At 41.6% G+C, this 16,006-nt stretch overlaps 1 protein-coding gene across 1 annotated transcript in view; it reads right to left on the bottom strand.

Annotated features, from left to right (window-relative positions):
• Positions 1–16,006, bottom strand: part of MYT1L (myelin transcription factor 1 like) — a 246,292-nt gene that overhangs the window by 60,118 nt on the left and 170,168 nt on the right. The window contains exon 13 of the mRNA XM_044290651.1: positions 837–1,073. Coding sequence (XP_044146586.1) covers positions 837–1,073 — 237 coding nt within the window. The remainder of the gene's footprint in view (positions 1–836; positions 1,074–16,006) is intronic.

Genomic DNA, 16,006 nt, shown 5'->3' with positions numbered 1-16,006 from the left:
TAATTTTTTATTTTAAATGTCTTATGTTCAAATAAAGAAACTAAAGTAAATTTGTCAGATATCTGGGGAGTTGCGCTTTGCCTTCTACATTGCTGCGAGTGCTTCATGCACCCATACTGGGAAATTCGGGGCCCATACTAAATTTTGCTATAAGGCCCTATGAGATTTGTGTACGTTCCTGACTGTCACTTCTACTTGTTTGTTTTAGTAACTACTTGCATTACCTATATAATAACACTTCTGAAGGATATTTTCTTATGGTTCTGTGTTGTGCCATTCCTAGCAGTCGGCAATGAAGGTCCTTCTAGGTGGTACCAGTAGAGGGTATGCCCCTGCACAGTCTGACACTATCCAATCAGTGCTGCCAATGTCAGATTGTGCATGGACACCCCTTCACCTGGTAACACCAAGATGGACCTTCATTGCAGTCTGCTGACCATTAATTCATACATTTCTATGAGGCATCACAGGGCAAAGCTTAGAGATAGAGGACATGATGATCCACAAGTGTTATCTCATGGGAAATGTAAGTAGTTACTAATCCAGACGTGTCCTTTTAATGCATTTAGAAAAACATATGTCAACCTAGATTACGTGACGTCTTGCTGCAGTTCTTTAGTCTTCATCCAGTCACACTGATGGCAACCATTTTGGCCATGTTTTATGTCTCAAGAATTCTGGTTAAAATGCTGTACTGCCTTCTCAAACATATTGGAGGAGGTCACAAAGAGGCTGCTTCTACGAATGTATGGAATGGCTCCACTTGGTTATTAAAGACTGGCACACGGCTATATGAATTCGTTTGCACTTGAGACCTTGATATGGGTGAAACCTACATGAATATCTGTGGAATCATCTTCATCTATCCGCATGGGTTTCATTTTAGTGTAGTCTACTGGTAAGTCCCAGCAGTCACTCTCATTCATTTGGAAACACTGGCTATTCATCACTGCCTGCCGCTGTGGTGACATTGGTTCCAGTGGAGTTAGAATGGAGCAGCAACCATCTCGGTGTCTCTGTTTGTTCATGCTAAGGTCCAGTGTTCCATTTTCATCCACATCAATGTCAGGATTCTGAAAGGAATGTGAATATTGTGAAATTAGCTTTTCACTGTTTTCTTCTATTATTTTTTATTTTAATTTTTTTTATTCTATTGGATCATGTGCTTGTAGATCATGTAGATTCCCTGCATCGAGTCATGATAAAGTGCCCACTAACAGCAGCCTCAGCTTTCGTAAGGCTTGGTCTTTCATGCTGGCATAAAACATTTAAGAGAAAAATGACATTCTCTTTAATGCTCTGTCTTCTCCAAATTTAAAAGAACTACAAGGGAGTTTTAATAATTAGAGTATTATTGTATTATGTCTTATTATTCCTCACCTGAAATCTGCATCTAATCATTAGCCATGCAAAACATAGTATGCAATGGTAAGATTATCAAAAATTAAATGTAATAACACACTATTATATTATATTATGAATTTCTGATCATGAGGGGTCTGAAATTCACATTGTAGGTGCATTCCCACTCTGAGAGACAGAATAAAAAAATAAAAAAAAATAAGGAAATCACATTGTATGATTTTTAAAGAATTTATTTGTCTTGCTGAACATAAGTATTTGAACACCTGAGAAACAGCAAGAATTCTGGCTCTCAAAGACCTGCTACTGTGCTTTTAAAAAGTCCACCTCTACTTCACTCATTAATCTAACTTAGTAGCACCTGTCTGAGCTCTTTAAAGACCCCTGTCTACCCCACAGTCAGTCAGACACCAACTACTACCATGGGCAAGACCAAAGAGCTGTCAAAAGACACCAGAGGCAAAATTGTGGACCTCCACAAGGCTGGAAAAGGGCTATGGGGCAATTGCCAAGCAGCTTGGTGAAAAGATATCAACTGTTGGAGCAATTGTTAGAAAATGGAAGAGGCTAAAGACGACTGTCAGTATCCCTCGGACTGGGGCTCCATGCAAGATCTCACCTCGTGGGGTATCACTGATTATAAGAAAGGTATGGAATCAGCCCAGAACTACAAGGGAGGAGCTGGTCAATGACATGAAGAGAGCTGGGACCACAGCAGAACACTAATCCGTCATGGTTTCAAATCATGCATTGCATGTCTGAAGTTTGCCAATGACTATCTGGATGATCCAGAGGAAGCATGGGAGAAAGTCATGTGGTCAGATGAGACCAAAGTAGAACTTTTTGGTCTAAACGTCACTCGTCATGTTTGGAGGTAAAAGAAGCATGGGGGTGGTAACATCATGCTTTGGGGGTGCTTTTCTGCGATGGGGACAGGACGACTGCACTGAATTAAGGAGAGAATGAATGGGGCCATTTATTGTGAGATTTTGAGCAACAACCCACTTCCCTCAGTCAGAGCATTGAAGATGGGTCGTGGCTGGGTCTTCCAACATGACAACGACCCAAAGCACACAGCCAGGATAACCAAGGAGTGGCTCCGTAAGAAGCATATCAAGGTTCTGGAGTGGCCTAGCCAATCTCCAGACCTAAATCCAATAGAACCTCTTTGGAGGGAGCTGAAACTCTGTGTTGCTCAGCAATAGCCCTGAAACCTGACAGATCTAGAGGAGATCTGTATGGAGGAGTGAGCCAAAATCCCTGTTGCAGTGTCTGCAAACCTGGTCAAGAACTACAGGAAATGTTTGACCTCTGTAATTGCAAACAAAGACTTCTGTACCAAATATTTACACTGATTTTCTCAGGTGTTCAACATTTTTTTTTTTATTCTGTCTCTCAGAGTGGGAATGCACCTACAATGTAAATTTCAGACCCCTCCATGATTTCTAAGTGGGAGAGCTTGCAAAATCGCAGGGTGTTCAAATACTTCTGTTCCTCACTGTATATGTATGTATATATATATATATATATATTTTTTTTTTTTACTCTCCGATTTTACCTTAAAGGGGTTGTCCAGTTTCAGGAGGAAACCGGAAAACCCATGGGATTCACCTTTCACCTGATATAAAGAACAGGTCAGTACTTACCTCACAGATCATGCACTGGCGCTTGGGTTTTCCTAGCTGAGCTCGTTTTACTTGACTGCAGTGGTGATGTCATGTCAACTACACACCAATACAGCAGTGCACCTAAGGAGACCAGTGATTGGCTGCAGCGGTCTTGTGTTGTTGACATGATATCACTGTTGCAGCCAGGTAAATAGAGACCCGGCTGGGAGAACCAGAGCGGTAGGGCGGGATCTGTGAGATAAGTATTTAAAGGGGTATTTTCATCTGAGACAATAGGCGCATAGCGCTAAGATTGTCTGATAGGTGCGGGTCCCACCGCTGGGAACTGCACCTATATCTAGAACAGAGCGGGAGAGCGGTGGCTGGAAGACCAAGAGTTTCCCCGAGTCTGGGCACCACCAAACCACCACCAAGAAATGAATGGAGGGCAGCCGCAAATGCGATATGCCCCCATTGTCTGGGATGGGAATACCCCTTTAAGTGCTTATCTGGTTTCTTCCTGAAACTGGACAACATTTTAAAGGGACTTCCCACCATTCAGCACTATGCCAGTTTTAAGTTGAAAATCTATTGCTGATCCATTTCATAATGTCTTTTTAGGAGCTGGAGCTCCATCATTCTGATACAGAACTTCCTTCACCCACCACTAGAGGGAGTATACTGCACACTGTTTATATATTGAATTCAATAATTAACACCTTCTTCACATAGGGCATACAAGTGCGCCATTGTCATCTACTGTATATACACAGTGGGATGATGGCTCTGGTTCAGGAGCTGTCAGAGGCCGGGCCTAATAGGCTAACAGCAGTAATACACTGTATTTCACCAGCAATCAGGGGATCAGATTTTCAAGTCCCCTTGTGGGATAAAAAAAAAAAGATTAAAGAAATCGCTGTCAAGAAGGGGTTACATGAAGCTACAAAAGACTATATCCATCTGCTCAGCTCATCATGCTGTATAACATGCTGCCTGCAGGTTTACCACAATATCATGGTGATGGGTTCCCTTTGAGAGCACTGCCTGGAAACACATGGAAGAATAAAATCTTTTGTTAGGGAATAAGATGTCTCAAGGAAGGACGTTTTAATGACTGATTGCTGTAGGCTTTTATGCAGCTTTTTATTATGATCCTCACAGCATATGTATGAGAGCTCCTCTTGCATAGACACCTGTTTACGTTGGCCATAGATTCAGATTTGTTCTCCTGTGCCAGATAATCTAATATTCTCCGGGTTTTTTTGTGCCACAGTAGCACCACTACACGTGCCTTGCCGACATAACAAGCTGATTCAACCAATTACTAGCTGCATAGTGTACGTCACACAAGCATAATCATTTGCAGAGTCAATGGGGCTGTCTGGCTTGGTTGTGTTATTACAAATACATTCTAATAAGTTCTTTATGGCTTACTTGTTCCCTTCCAAAGAAAGTAAACTGATTCGTAACTAACAGGTATACATAGTGACACAGGTAAATGTGTGCCACTTTATTTGGGTGACACTAGTCTATTTTATAGTGTACCTATCATTTATATTCTTTTTATTCTCATAGATCCAAAAAATACTGTGCTGATCCGTTTTATAAGACACCAAATTCCCCCCTTTTCCTTACAAGAGTGCAATGGTTTAATTCTGTCTGCAGCCACCACTAGGGGGAGCTCCCATAGTGCTCAATAAAAAATATTGACCCCACCATTTACAATTGTGGCCATGCCTGAATTCTGGGATGAGTTGCGCCAAAATTTGATGCATTCACTAGTGTAATTTGGTACATTAAATTTAAAGCAAGTAAAAAAAAGAATAATCTACTGCATCTTTCCCGCTGAAAGGTGTGATTTAGCAGGAAGGGGGCATGGCTTAGCAGGGAAGGATGTTGCATAAGATGCACTGTTTTGCACAAGTGCGACACAAAGTTTTATCACAAAGTAGGCCAACTAATAGGAAAAATCCATCTATAAACCAAATTTACTGTACAGCGGGAGTCACTGTGATAAATCTGTCTCAATAATTACATAGTATGCAGAAAGTTCCTATCTGCCCTAGTGGTGGCTTCAAGGGTCTTTCCAGGAGTTACATATGGATGACCTATCCTCGGGATAGGTAACCAAAATCAGATTGCTGGGAATCCAACTCACGCCAATCCACGGTTTGAAGAGGCTTTGGTGTTCGAACGAGTCCTGCAGGCTTTCCGTAGTAGACCTGAGTATAGGTCGTCTGCATTTAACTCCCGGAATACCCCTTTCACTCTATGGGGCAGATTTACTATCATTGGGGTTGTAGTAAAAAGTCCAATGGAATAAGATGAGCTGAGGCTATCGCACCGCCTTCCACTAAGCTTCAGCCTGTTTTTAAAGCAGCATAAACAAATGAATGGCAAAAACCCCCAACAAAAGTTTTTGCTCAAATTTGCAATTGCGCAAAAATGTGTTCCTTTTGTACACCAGAAAAGTGCCATATGGCTTTGATAATTCCCCCCGCCATGTCTACACAGGGGATTTAGCGTTATGCCTCTGTTTAAGCTATATGAAGAAGTTAGTCGCCACATCATCTTAGAGCTACAAATAACATAGTGTGGAAGGGAGAATATACACTTTAAGGATTAACAAGTTTAAAGGTGTTTTCTGGGAGAATAATGTTGACCTATCCTCATTGGTGGGGGTCTGACTCCCACCATCCCCCCCCTCCCCCGATCAACTGAAGAGACCGGTGAGTGCTGCCACCTCTTCATAGGCCAGTGACATCACGTTTATCGGTCACATGGCCTAAGTGCAGCTCACATGAATGCACCTGGGCTGCAATACCAAGCACAGCCACTATAAAATGTACGGCGCTGTGCTTGGTAAGCTTTAAGTAGCGCTGCTGTCTCTTCAAACTGCTGATCGGCAGGGGTGCTGGGAGTCGGACCCACACCGATCAGATATTGATGACCTGTTTACTCCAAGAAAAACCCTCTTAAATTCACTGACCGAGAAGGAGATACAATACAGCACTAGCGCCTGTAATATGCTATAATATGGTATACATGTGGATCACATAGCATAATGACACCATATAACCCAGCAATGATCATACCTGACATGTGTCTCTTGTGATGTAAAATCAGCGGTTCATTCACCTGAATGGCAATTAAGTCATCTTCCACTGTTCAATGCGTCCCCCTAATATAACTGGATTTTGCTGTAATGCTACCATACAATTAAAAAGGTTGTTCCAATAATAATGCACTTTCTCCTTCAGACTTTTACTGATGCTAAGTCATTGTAATAGCTAGCTATTGAGCACATATGAATGATTTTCTGGAGATAAAGGATTTTTGTTTGGTTCCTTTTCTTCATTATATTGATATTGGCAGCAATGTACTATAGAATGGCAGTAATATAGTAAGTGAGATAAGGTACAGAAACGTCATGTGGGCCCCAGGGTGCTGCCCGGCCATGGGATATGCATTTGGTTTATCTGGCTATCGTTTGAAATATCAAATACAGGTGAGGCCCAGCAATTAGCGGTAATTTGCACGCCAATCCCATACGGGCACCATAAGGTCTCTAACGTATACATGGAGGCTATATGGAGACAGGATTTCCTGCTGATCTTTTTCATACCGCCACTGCCAGTGGCGTAACTAGTAGTGATGAGCGGGAGGTGCCATATTCGATTTCGCGAATATTCGATTGAATATTCGTCTTATATTCGTCAAAATCGAATATTCGTCATTTTTTGATTTATCGCAAATAATATACGATTTAATTATTTGCGTATTGCGATTTTTCTTTTGACAGTATAAGGCAACGTTCCTATGACATTGACTATAGCTAGGCTAATATGTGTATTTTACGAATATTCATAATATTGCTCTAACTTCGTCTTTTAGAATATTACGAATATTCGTAAAATACACATATAGACTGTAATTTAGCTAATATAGTGCTATAATCTTTATTTTTTTGTCAAATTTTTTTTGGCCTCTTCTGAACTTCAGTATTGGAAAATATATACACTATTAAAAAAATTACTATAGCACTATATTAGCTAAATTGCAGTCTATATGTGTATTTTACGAATTTTCGTAATATTGCTCTAACTTCGTCTTTTAGAATATTACGAATATTCTAAAAGACGAAGTTAGAGCAATATTACGAATATTCGTCAAAAACACATATAGACTGTAATTTATGTGTACTGTTATTTCACTTTGGCATACTGCTCCCCGACAAGCGTCCCCGTAACCACAGGAACGCCTGTGCGTTAGAATATACCATCGGAACTGAGCTTTCACGATCTCAGGGAAAACTCAGATCCGATGGTATTTTCTAACCCACAGGCATTCCCATGGTGACGGGGACGCTTGTCGGGGAGGAGTATGCGAACAACTGTACAGATAATGCCAAAATTCTAAATAACGAATATATTCACTATATTGCTATGTATTCGTTTTTTAGAATATTGGTAATTTTATTTTCCATATGAAAACATGATTCCCCCCTGCTTAAGTTGCTTGTGGGCCAATGACTTATTGACTCACAAGCAAGAAGCAGGGAGAAATCATATTTTCTGATGAAAAAAATAATAATATTCGATTTCGCGAATATATAGAACTATATTCTAAATATTCGTGAAATCTCGAAGTTACGATATTCGAGAAAAAAATTTGCAATTCAAATATTCGCGCTCAACACTAGTAACTAGAAATGACTGGCCCCCACAGCAAATTTTTGAACGGGCCCCCCCTAGCAACTTCTTTGCAACTCCCAACTCATGTGCAACCCCCACTCCTGAGGCTAGTCAAGTTCACACTCTCAGACAAGGCCCCGCAGCCAGTCCGTCCGTTTCCTACAGTGCCATTGTATATGATGTCATTGTATAATACTGTTAAGGGGGCCTGGCCCCTGACAATAAAAATTTTTAGTCCTCCTTCTAGGTAGGCCCCTTCTGAGTTCGGTCCCCAAAGCCCCTACTTCCCTGTAGCTACGTCTCTGGTTACTGCATTATAAAGGAAAGCTGAGAGAGTGGGCAATGACTGGAATGAAAAACTTTTAGTACCAATCATTAACCGCTCATTAGCTGTATTTACATGTAGCATTAATGGGTGATGCATGGGGATGAATGATCGTTACTACGATCAATTATCACCATACAGTAATGCTATATGAAGTAGATGATCACCCAACAAATGAGCGTTACTACATTTGTAAGGTGATCAGAAGCAAATTTACATGAGCCAATTTGGGGAACAAGTTTTGGTATGAATGTTTGTTCTTGATAATTAGCCCAAACCTCGGTCCGTGAAGAAAGGGCCCTTAATCTGCCTTACAAGAGATGTCTTTAGGGAAGTATATGGGTTACTTTTGTCAACTATTTGTCAGTATTCATCATATCTTTATTACAGGCTAAAAAATAAATTTGCAGGCAGCAGAGCAGACAATAAGTAAAAATGGGTGCCGGCGGCTGTAAAGGCAATCCACAACCAAATAGCGAATAGAAGAACGAACTCCACGGCACTTCCCAAAGAAATGTGTGTTTATTCACCAAATGGCAGCAATGTTTCAGTCCTCTCAGTGAGAAATGTCCCATTGAGAGGACTGAAATGTCTCTGCTATTTTGTGAATAAACAAATTTTTGGGGAAAGTGCCGTGGAGTTCGTTCTTTTTTATGGAATAGCTATTTGATTGACATAACTTTATTTCATAGTTGCCAACTGTCCGGAATTTGCAGGGACTATCTCTAATTTTCATTGACACTCCTGGCAAAATAGGAAGAGGTGGTGTTAAAGCATGCCCCATGACATGAATGAAAGGAGGACATATATATTAGGAATGACCATATTGCGATCCAAAAACATTCTGCTAGCCTGACTCTACTGGAAGCCTTATTCAGGTGAATGCATTTAGCTAAACACTTTTTTTTTTAACCACATGACACACTCACAGTGGCCAAGATGTTTATCTGCCATGGTGCTAGCACTGGATAGCTGTGGTCATCAATGATTTTTCTTCCATGGCTAAACACAGCCATAGCCTTGAGAAAGCTGTAGGCCAAAAGCTCACTCTCCTGAGTCTGACATAAGCAGGCACATTCTGACCCATCATGCAAGTTTATTTGATGAGGGCAGTTGGGGGTTGGGTATATGCGACTATCATAAATCTCTGCCATTGTCTTATCACCTAGGGGAACAACAGGTTGAGCAGGTTGAAATCTGTATGATCTTTCCTTTCCTCTGATGACAGATGATGTGGAACTGCTTGGCTGTTACCATGAGGTAAGGATAGTGAAGTTTATACAAATCACAAATTCACTTTCAGGTTTCCAGTGGCCTAATCTGATTGTCAATGAGGAGAAACAGTGTCAATGTATTTAAGATACGTATGTGATGGGTCTGCAGGAGACTCAATACAATGCATGGTTATACAACTTGCATTATTCATTCAAGGCTCATTATGGTTTAAATCTCTTTAGAAATAGCTCTTATCCTTACAAAGGCCACCCCTACTGTAGTGCAATGGCAAAGCCTGCAGTAGTTGTTACAGCAGTGGGTATGACACCACTTTGTCAACCAACTGGTTTGACTTTGGGTTAAACCTAAGTGCATTATCCTGGCAGTCCCCTGCTATTCACCATTTACTCCCTCTACAGAGATCTGGACTTCACTGCAGGGGAGCCACCAGGCCACTACCTCTTGTATTAGTCCTAGTATGGTTGACAGCTGACCCACGGTGGTCAGAGACACAGTGTGGAGCACCAAAGGATCAGGCAAAACTCATAATCAGTAACGGGATGAGGTCGGAGCAGGCACAGTTCATACGAACAAGACAAACAGATCCTAGGTCAGGGCTGGCAGCTAAGGCTACTTTCACACTAGCGTTGTTTGAATCCGGCGTTCAATTCCGACGGATCCGGAAAAACGTGTGAAAACTGATTACATTTGAATCCTGATCAGGCTTTCGATCACAATGGAAAAATGCATTGGAAAAAACGGATCCGCCATTTATGGACTTTTTTTTCCTATTTTTCGGGTTTAACATACAAAAGCCAGATCCGTTTTGACTGAACACACGGCGCGGGATCCAGAGTTAATGCAAGTCAATGGGAAAAAAGCCTGATCAGGCGTTCAGTCAAAGTGTTCAGGATTTTTGGCCGGAGGTAAAAATACTGCATGCTACGTTTTTCTGAAAAGCCTGATAAGTCAAAAAGACTGAACAGAAGACATCCTGATGCATCCTGAGGGACGGACTCTCCATTCAGAATGCATTAGGATAAAACTGATCAGTTCTTTTCCGGATTTGAGCCCCTAGGACGGAACTCAGCGCCGAAAAAGAAAAACGCTAGTGTGAAAGTAGCCTAAGGAACACAACAGTAGACAGGCACAGGTCGGAATAGGGGCAGACAACAGAGAACAAACACCTTGGCAAACACCAAGCAGGCTAGAAACCTAATTGCTCAGGCAAGAAAATGAGACCTGCAGCATAGTGTTATAGAAAATGCTGATTAGCAATTAGAAGCCATGCAGCTGCACACAGAGCAAAGAGAGGAGGGGGAGTAGTAGTGAAGGCAAAAATGGGAGTATTTGTTCAATGAGTAATGTTTCTAATAGACACAGAGCAGCAGCGATGGGCACGTGCCACCAACTTAACAGTTATAAGTATTACTTAAGAGCAAATTATCTAATATGCAGAAAGATGTTGTTTAGAGCTATGACTACTGTACAGATGTAGCCAAGCTAAAATTGACTCAGATAACACATGGCACAGTTTTATCTTGGTTATCTCGTGACAAAAGCCATTGAAATCCATTGAAAAATTAGTTATCTTTTTCTTGCCATTCTTTACTTAATGAGTTAACCATCAAGTTTAGCTCGGCTGCATCTTTATATTATGCTCAGTTTTCATATAGAAAGTAGATGTATTCATGAGATGGTGGGGCAGAATGTACAAATAAAAGTAGAGACAAAGGGCCAGATTTATCATTAGCTCAGGTCAGAATAATGGAGTGAAAAAGTCCCCAAAAAATGCGCAAATGCTAAAACTGCGCACAAATTAGCGCACTTTTTTCTGCTCTGCACTATGCTCGCCAGTTTTCTGAAAGTGGGCGTGTTTTCTTATGTAAATGAATCTCTAGACAGATTTATTATTGGGACTATTTAAAAGGTCGCAAAAAGTCGCAAAAAAGTCGCAATTTCTCTCCAGTGAGGACCATGCTTATCTTATGAGACTTTTTAATAGAACGTGCGACTTTTTCATAAAAATGTGCGACTTTTTCGTAAAGATGTGCGACTTTTGTAAAGCTGCTTACTGATGGATAAACTGCTACCGTCAAACCACATTTATTACAGTCTTAAAGGGCTGATGATAAATCTGACTTGGCTAAAACTGACTTTAGCCATATGTGAAAGTGGAGTGAGCTGTCAGAGTAATGATAAATTTGGCCCAAAATGTATCTCCGATTTCAGTAGGAAGCATATACTGACATTACTTTATCTTTCCACATTTTCTTCTCGTCAGTCCCAAAATGAAGTTCATGTATTAAATCCAACCATGTTCCAATCCAAGCACATGAAAACGGAACATATTCTATAGTCCATTGTCTCAAACTTTTTTCTTTAGATAGACAGTGTAAACTCAGACAGTCTAAAGAAGTGTCAAATTGATCACAGTGGCTGATGTTGGATGATAAATTGGTTGCATTTGTCACAGTTTAAGTTTAAGTTGATACTATTTATATGTTGGCTTATTTTGGGCCTGATTTTTGTGCTGCAATTTTAGAGCAAATTTTGGATGTGGTGACACCTTTTAAGCTGTGATCCCTTTCCTGCTAGCAAGCCCACTCGCTGCTAAGCTAGGGTTTCTTTTTAAAAAAGAAGAAATAATGTCTAAAACCCTTAATAACTGCAGTATATGGTGTTTATTAATAGTAAATCTGTCCCAGTGTGACCACGTCACACCGGTCTGCTGCCCTAATCTACAGAATGGTAGCTCATGTTGAAACAGTGCAAATGGTTCTCAGAAAAATTAAGATATTATTTTTCTCTAAAATGCTGAAGTAATGTAAATATTGTGCTTGCTCTGAGGTTGTCTTGGTAGTATCAACAAATGAATGCTACCATGGCAGCCCCAGAGTAAGCAAGGTAACTACACTGTTGGTTGCATTGGATTACCAAAGGTAAGGTGTTACACCCCATGCCTGGATGCTTATAGTTATGTGTACAACTGCAGAGTAAGGAAAACTACTTTAAAAAGATGCTTTGGCCTATTAACTACCTGTGCAGCCATGAAATCATTTGTGGAAAGTGCATTGTGTGTAACAACCAGTCCTTTGCATGCTAAGCATTCTTCAGATCTGTTTGCCTTTGAAGTTTTCAGTAAAGAACGGTTCTGCTGCACAACTGCCTCTTCATTGCTTTCTACATTACTATTACACTTCTAAGTGTTATCGTCACAAACCAGGACCCTGCCGTGTACCTCAAAACTTCGACATCAAAGGCATCTTAACTGCCATCAGATAAGATAATCCCAGACCGAGAGTATGCCCCTCAGGGAAGAAAGGTAGGCTTTTTTACATCACTGCAGGAGCCTAGGGAGTGTCAGAACCGTGAGTACTACTAAACCCATCCGGCCCCTTACTCATGCTCCTGCAACTTTAATGTGTATAGAAGAACATTATGGTTGCAGCTTTTATACCATATACTGTTAAATGAATAAGGGAGAGTTCACACCACTGTTTTGTCTTGCGTTCTTCTGAACCAACAGAAAAAAAATTAAAAATAAAAAACTGAGCATTTTGAGCATCTGCTCATTTTGCCTCTGTTTATGTCAGTTTCATTATTTTTGATGGGAGAAAAAGTCCTCCTCACAGGTTCAATTTTTTTCTTCTTCAGTATTCCTGACAGATCAGGAAAACGGAAAACCAAATAGTGATGTGAACTTATCGTCACATATCTTTTCTATATTCTTTATAATCTTTCCTGCTCATTGCTACCTGTATCAAGAATGAAACTTTGTTAGGCTACTTTCACACTGGCGCTTTGGCTTTCCGTTTGTGGGATCCGTTCAGGGCTCTCACAAGTGGTCCAAAACGGATCAGTTTGCATTCTAATCAGGCCCGGTGCTATAATAAGGCAGACCAAGCGGTCGCCTTAGGGCACTGAGAAGGGGGGGGGGGGGGCGGAAAAATAAAACTTTTTTTTTTTCATTAATCACTTGCATGCCGCTGGCCTCCTGCGGCTGTTCTCCTCTGTGTCGTGGTCCTCATATGTTTTCTCTGGGCTCCCAAGTCCTGACAAGTTGTTTGAGGACCTTTCCCACTCTGCCAATCAGTGGCCGCAGCTGTGTCACGTGTCAGGCACTGGTCTGACACATGACACAGCTGCAGCCACTGATTGGCTGAGTGGGAAAGGTCTTCAAAGTCTTGTCGGGAGCACATAGAGAAGATACCAGGACCACATAGAGGAGAAGGGGAGCTGCTGCAGATGGGAACAGGTCCAGGTGAGGAGCATAATGTTTATTTTTACACAACATTAATACAGGGGGGAAATGTGCCGTGGAGGGAGGGGGGGGGGGGGTTATGTGACATGGGGGGGGGGGAATGTGCCATGGAGGGGGTTGAAATGTGACATTTCTCCCCCTCCGTGTCACATCACCCCTCCATGTCACATTTCTCATCCCCCTCCATGTCACATTTCAGCCCCCTTCATGTCAAATTTCTCCCTCCTCCATGTCACATTTCAAACCCCTCCATGTCACATTTCTCATCCCCCTCCATGTCACATTTCAGCCCCCTTCATGTCACATTTCTTCCCCCTCTATGTCACATTTCTCCCCCCTCCATGTCATATTTCTCCCCCTCCATGTCACATCACCCCCCATGTCACATTTCTCCCCCCTCCATGTCACATTTCAACCCCCTCCATATCACATTTCAACCCCCTCCATGTCACATTTCTCAGCCCCCTCCATGTCACATCTCTCCCCCCGCCATGTCACATTTCTCATCCCCCTCCATGTCACATTTCAACCCCCTCCATCACACATTTCAACCCCCTCCATGTCACATTTCTCAGCCCCCTCCATGTCACATCTCTCCTCCCTCCATGTCACATTTCTCAGCCCCCTCCATGTCACATCACGCCCTCCTTTTTACATCATCCCCACCGAGTGGTGGTGGTGGTGGGGGGGGGGGGGGGCGGAAGCGCCAAAATGTAGCTTTGCTTGTGTGTGCAAAAATCCTTGTAAAGGCCCTGATTCTAATGCCTCAGTTTGCATCAGTTCAGTCTCCATTCCGCTTTGAAGACTTGGTGTCCGTCTGATGAAACTGAGCCAAACGGATCCGTCCTGGCACACAATGTAAGTCAATGGGGACAGATCCGTTTTCACTTACACAATCTGGCACAATAGAAAACGGATCCGTCCTCCATTGACTTTCAATGGTGTTCAAGACGGATTCGTCTTGGCTATGTTAAAGATAATACAAACGGATCCGTTCTGAACAGATGCAGACGGTTGCATTATCTGAATGGATCCATCCATGACGGATCCGCACAAAATGCGAGTGTGAAAGTAGCCTTACTGTTAAGCAGTAAGTAACATCATTGGTCTACAACATTAACCCTGTCATGACTATAGACTAAAGCTAGGTCTACACTGCAACTTTTTGTAACATGACTGATTGATTTTAACTATTAAACTACAGTGGCAGTCCAAAGGAATGTATTCAGTTGAATGCAATCTTGGGGACTGCGGCTGTAGTTCAGTAGTTGAAATCAATCAGTTGCGATACAAAAAGTCGCAGTGTAGCCCAGGCCTAACATCTGATTGGATAGCAGCTATGATTCACACTAATGTGTAAGCGTGTAATCATTTTCTTTCCTTCCTCACACATAAGAGCGTTTTCAATCTAATTGTTATCCATTGGGTATCCAATTTGGATTTATAAAACTCTAGTCAGGCATAATGGGGGTAATTTATTATTAGGGTAATAAAAGTCAGTTTTTGCTTGAATTTATCACACATCACAGTGTTTGACAATTATGGGGCATCTCTGAACTGTACATTTGTGTCTAAAAATGCTACTCTGCTTTTTTTTTACGCCATCCCTAACTCCCCACTGGGGCAACTTTGTGACACTGCAATTTTTTACAAAATTGGCAATGATAAATCTTTTGTGACACTCATTGGCATGCTTTACCGCACCCACTTCCCAAATGAGGAGGGGGGTGTAAAACTGCACACAAAGACATTCCGTGCAAATTTTCTACACCAGGAAACAGGTGTAGAACTTTGATGCATTACCCCAAACAGGTTTTTAATCTTTTTTTTTTTTCTTTGTTATAGATTTCCCCATTGACATCAATGGATGAAAAGAAGACATTAAAAAAAGTTCATGTAAATGCAATGACAATACTGAGGCTGATAGAATTCAGAATGGGACAGGTTTTCATCAAATTCTCTCAGTAGTGCAGCCTCAGGTTATGTACCTGCAACCGCAAAAGTGATCACATCTTGGCACTGAAGTAAGATATTCAAAACCAGTTTTTACATTTGTAATGCACCCTAAAACAACCTTGCTTTGGTAGATTTAATGGTAGTTATAATTGGGGCCAATCTCTTTACCAGTGGGACTGACAGCCACTAATTGCATGTAGGGCTGCATTTATCCTATTTCCCTGCGGCAGGCTGATCAGCTGTGTACAGACTAGGACAGTCAGCAGTCTGCATGCTATTCACAGATTATAGACTAATCAGTTCCCTACAGCCATACATGTTCTATTAGTGCAATAGTTAATGAGGTTAAAAGAAGCCATACCAATAAAGGCCAGATACCATAGCCTTTCTATGTATAAAGAGTATACCGCCATTGGAAGTGATGGCATATCAATAGGAATGAATGTGACCGCAGCGCCCCAGTATGCCCTATGTGAAGATAAATGTAACGGAACCCAACTTCACTTGCATGGAGCAATTCCCTGCACGGCAGCTAGGTGGGAGTGTAGCTGTGCATGAAAAAAGCATCCGTCCCTCCAATCAG

Source organism: Bufo gargarizans, chromosome 4 (genome assembly GCF_014858855.1).
Source record: "Bufo gargarizans isolate SCDJY-AF-19 chromosome 4, ASM1485885v1, whole genome shotgun sequence".
Taxonomy (NCBI): domain Eukaryota; kingdom Metazoa; phylum Chordata; class Amphibia; order Anura; family Bufonidae; genus Bufo; species Bufo gargarizans.
Note: the sequence above shows the minus strand (reverse complement) of the source record. Positions and strands in the feature narration are given on the sequence as shown.